This window comes from Antrostomus carolinensis, unplaced genomic scaffold (genome assembly GCF_000700745.2).
Source record: "Antrostomus carolinensis isolate BGI_N321 unplaced genomic scaffold, ASM70074v2 scaffold41745, whole genome shotgun sequence".
Lineage (NCBI taxonomy): Eukaryota > Metazoa > Chordata > Aves > Caprimulgiformes > Caprimulgidae > Antrostomus > Antrostomus carolinensis.
In genome coordinates this window covers 462-1566 of record NW_010315058.1, presented here as the reverse complement: position 1 = coordinate 1566, position 1105 = coordinate 462, and the positions used below count along the sequence as shown (strand labels likewise).

Below are 1105 nucleotides of genomic sequence, written 5' to 3'. Positions count from 1 at the left end.
AGAGGGGCATGGGGAAGCCCCCAGGGTCTAGAATACCTTGGAGTGGGTTTTGGGGGGGCAGTGGGTCCCGGCTCTGCCCAGCGGCACTTCTCTTGCAGGAACCTCAATGACGATGTCATCCCTCAGGTGGGAGCGCTGCAGGTCACAGCCAACATTGTCTTCGGCTACGCCACGTGGGTTCCTTCCCTGCTATGGGCAGCGGGGCTGAGTCTCCCTCCCTGGCTCAGACTGGGGGCTGGAGCTCAGCCCCCCCACCATGGCTCAGCCCCATTTTACACCCGTGTCTTCCCCCTACCCCACATATTGCCAGTGTCACTCCCTCTGGTCAATGCTGGACATCGTGGTCAAGCAACAGTCCCTGGTCCCTTTCAGGGCAGGGAGTTGCCCAAGGCACTACTGAGCCTTAGGCAACACCCAAGGGGAATAAGCCCCATAGCTCCCCTGGAGCGCAGGGATTCAGGCTGACAACGCTTTAGGCATCCACAGTCCGGCCACAGCTCCCATCTCCCTGCCATGGCTGCCAGATGGGATGATGGGAGGGGGGAGAGCCGTGGGGACCTTTTTTCCCCAGGGCTGTTGCCCCAGTTGGGGCTGGTTAACAGGGCAGTGACGGAGCCCAGAGTGGAGCCGACTGCTGCCCCTTCCCTGCAGGTGCGCGGATGCTGAAGCCTATGAGCTGAGTCAGGGCGAGCTCTCCAACGGTGTCTTCGTCACCTTCCTCAAGCGCTGGCTGCTGGAGGATGAGAAGATCACAGTGCTGCTGGACAAGGTGGCTGAGGGTGAGTGGGGAGCAGCAGGGGACAGTGACCCCCCCGATACCCTCCACCAATCCCCCATGCCCCCCACAGACATGGGCACGCTGGAGGTTACGCGGGGCCGGCAGGCTCTGGAGCTTCGCAGCAACCTCTCAGAGAGACGAGCTCTGACAGACCCCATCCATCCCCTGGGCCGGGATGAGTCCTCTGCCAGGAACCTGCAGTGGGCCAAGGCTCATGGTGAGGGTTGTCCAGAGCTGGCACCAGGGAGGGGGATGGTGCTGAGTCACAGGGAGAGGCAGTGGGCAGCACCTGCTGAGTTTCTCCCACTCTGGAGAAGAGAAACTGCC

General features: G+C 62.3%; 1 protein-coding gene across 1 annotated transcript in view; it reads left to right on the top strand.

Moving 5' to 3' along the window:
• Window positions 1-1105, top strand: part of LOC104524841 (mucosa-associated lymphoid tissue lymphoma translocation protein 1) — a gene marked incomplete at both ends in the record, with an annotated part of 3223 nt that overhangs the window by 1664 nt on the left and 454 nt on the right. The window contains 3 exons of the mRNA XM_010167836.1: window positions 99-173; window positions 652-779; window positions 849-995. Coding sequence (XP_010166138.1) covers window positions 99-173; window positions 652-779; window positions 849-995 — 350 coding nt within the window. The remainder of the gene's footprint in view (window positions 1-98; window positions 174-651; window positions 780-848; window positions 996-1105) is intronic.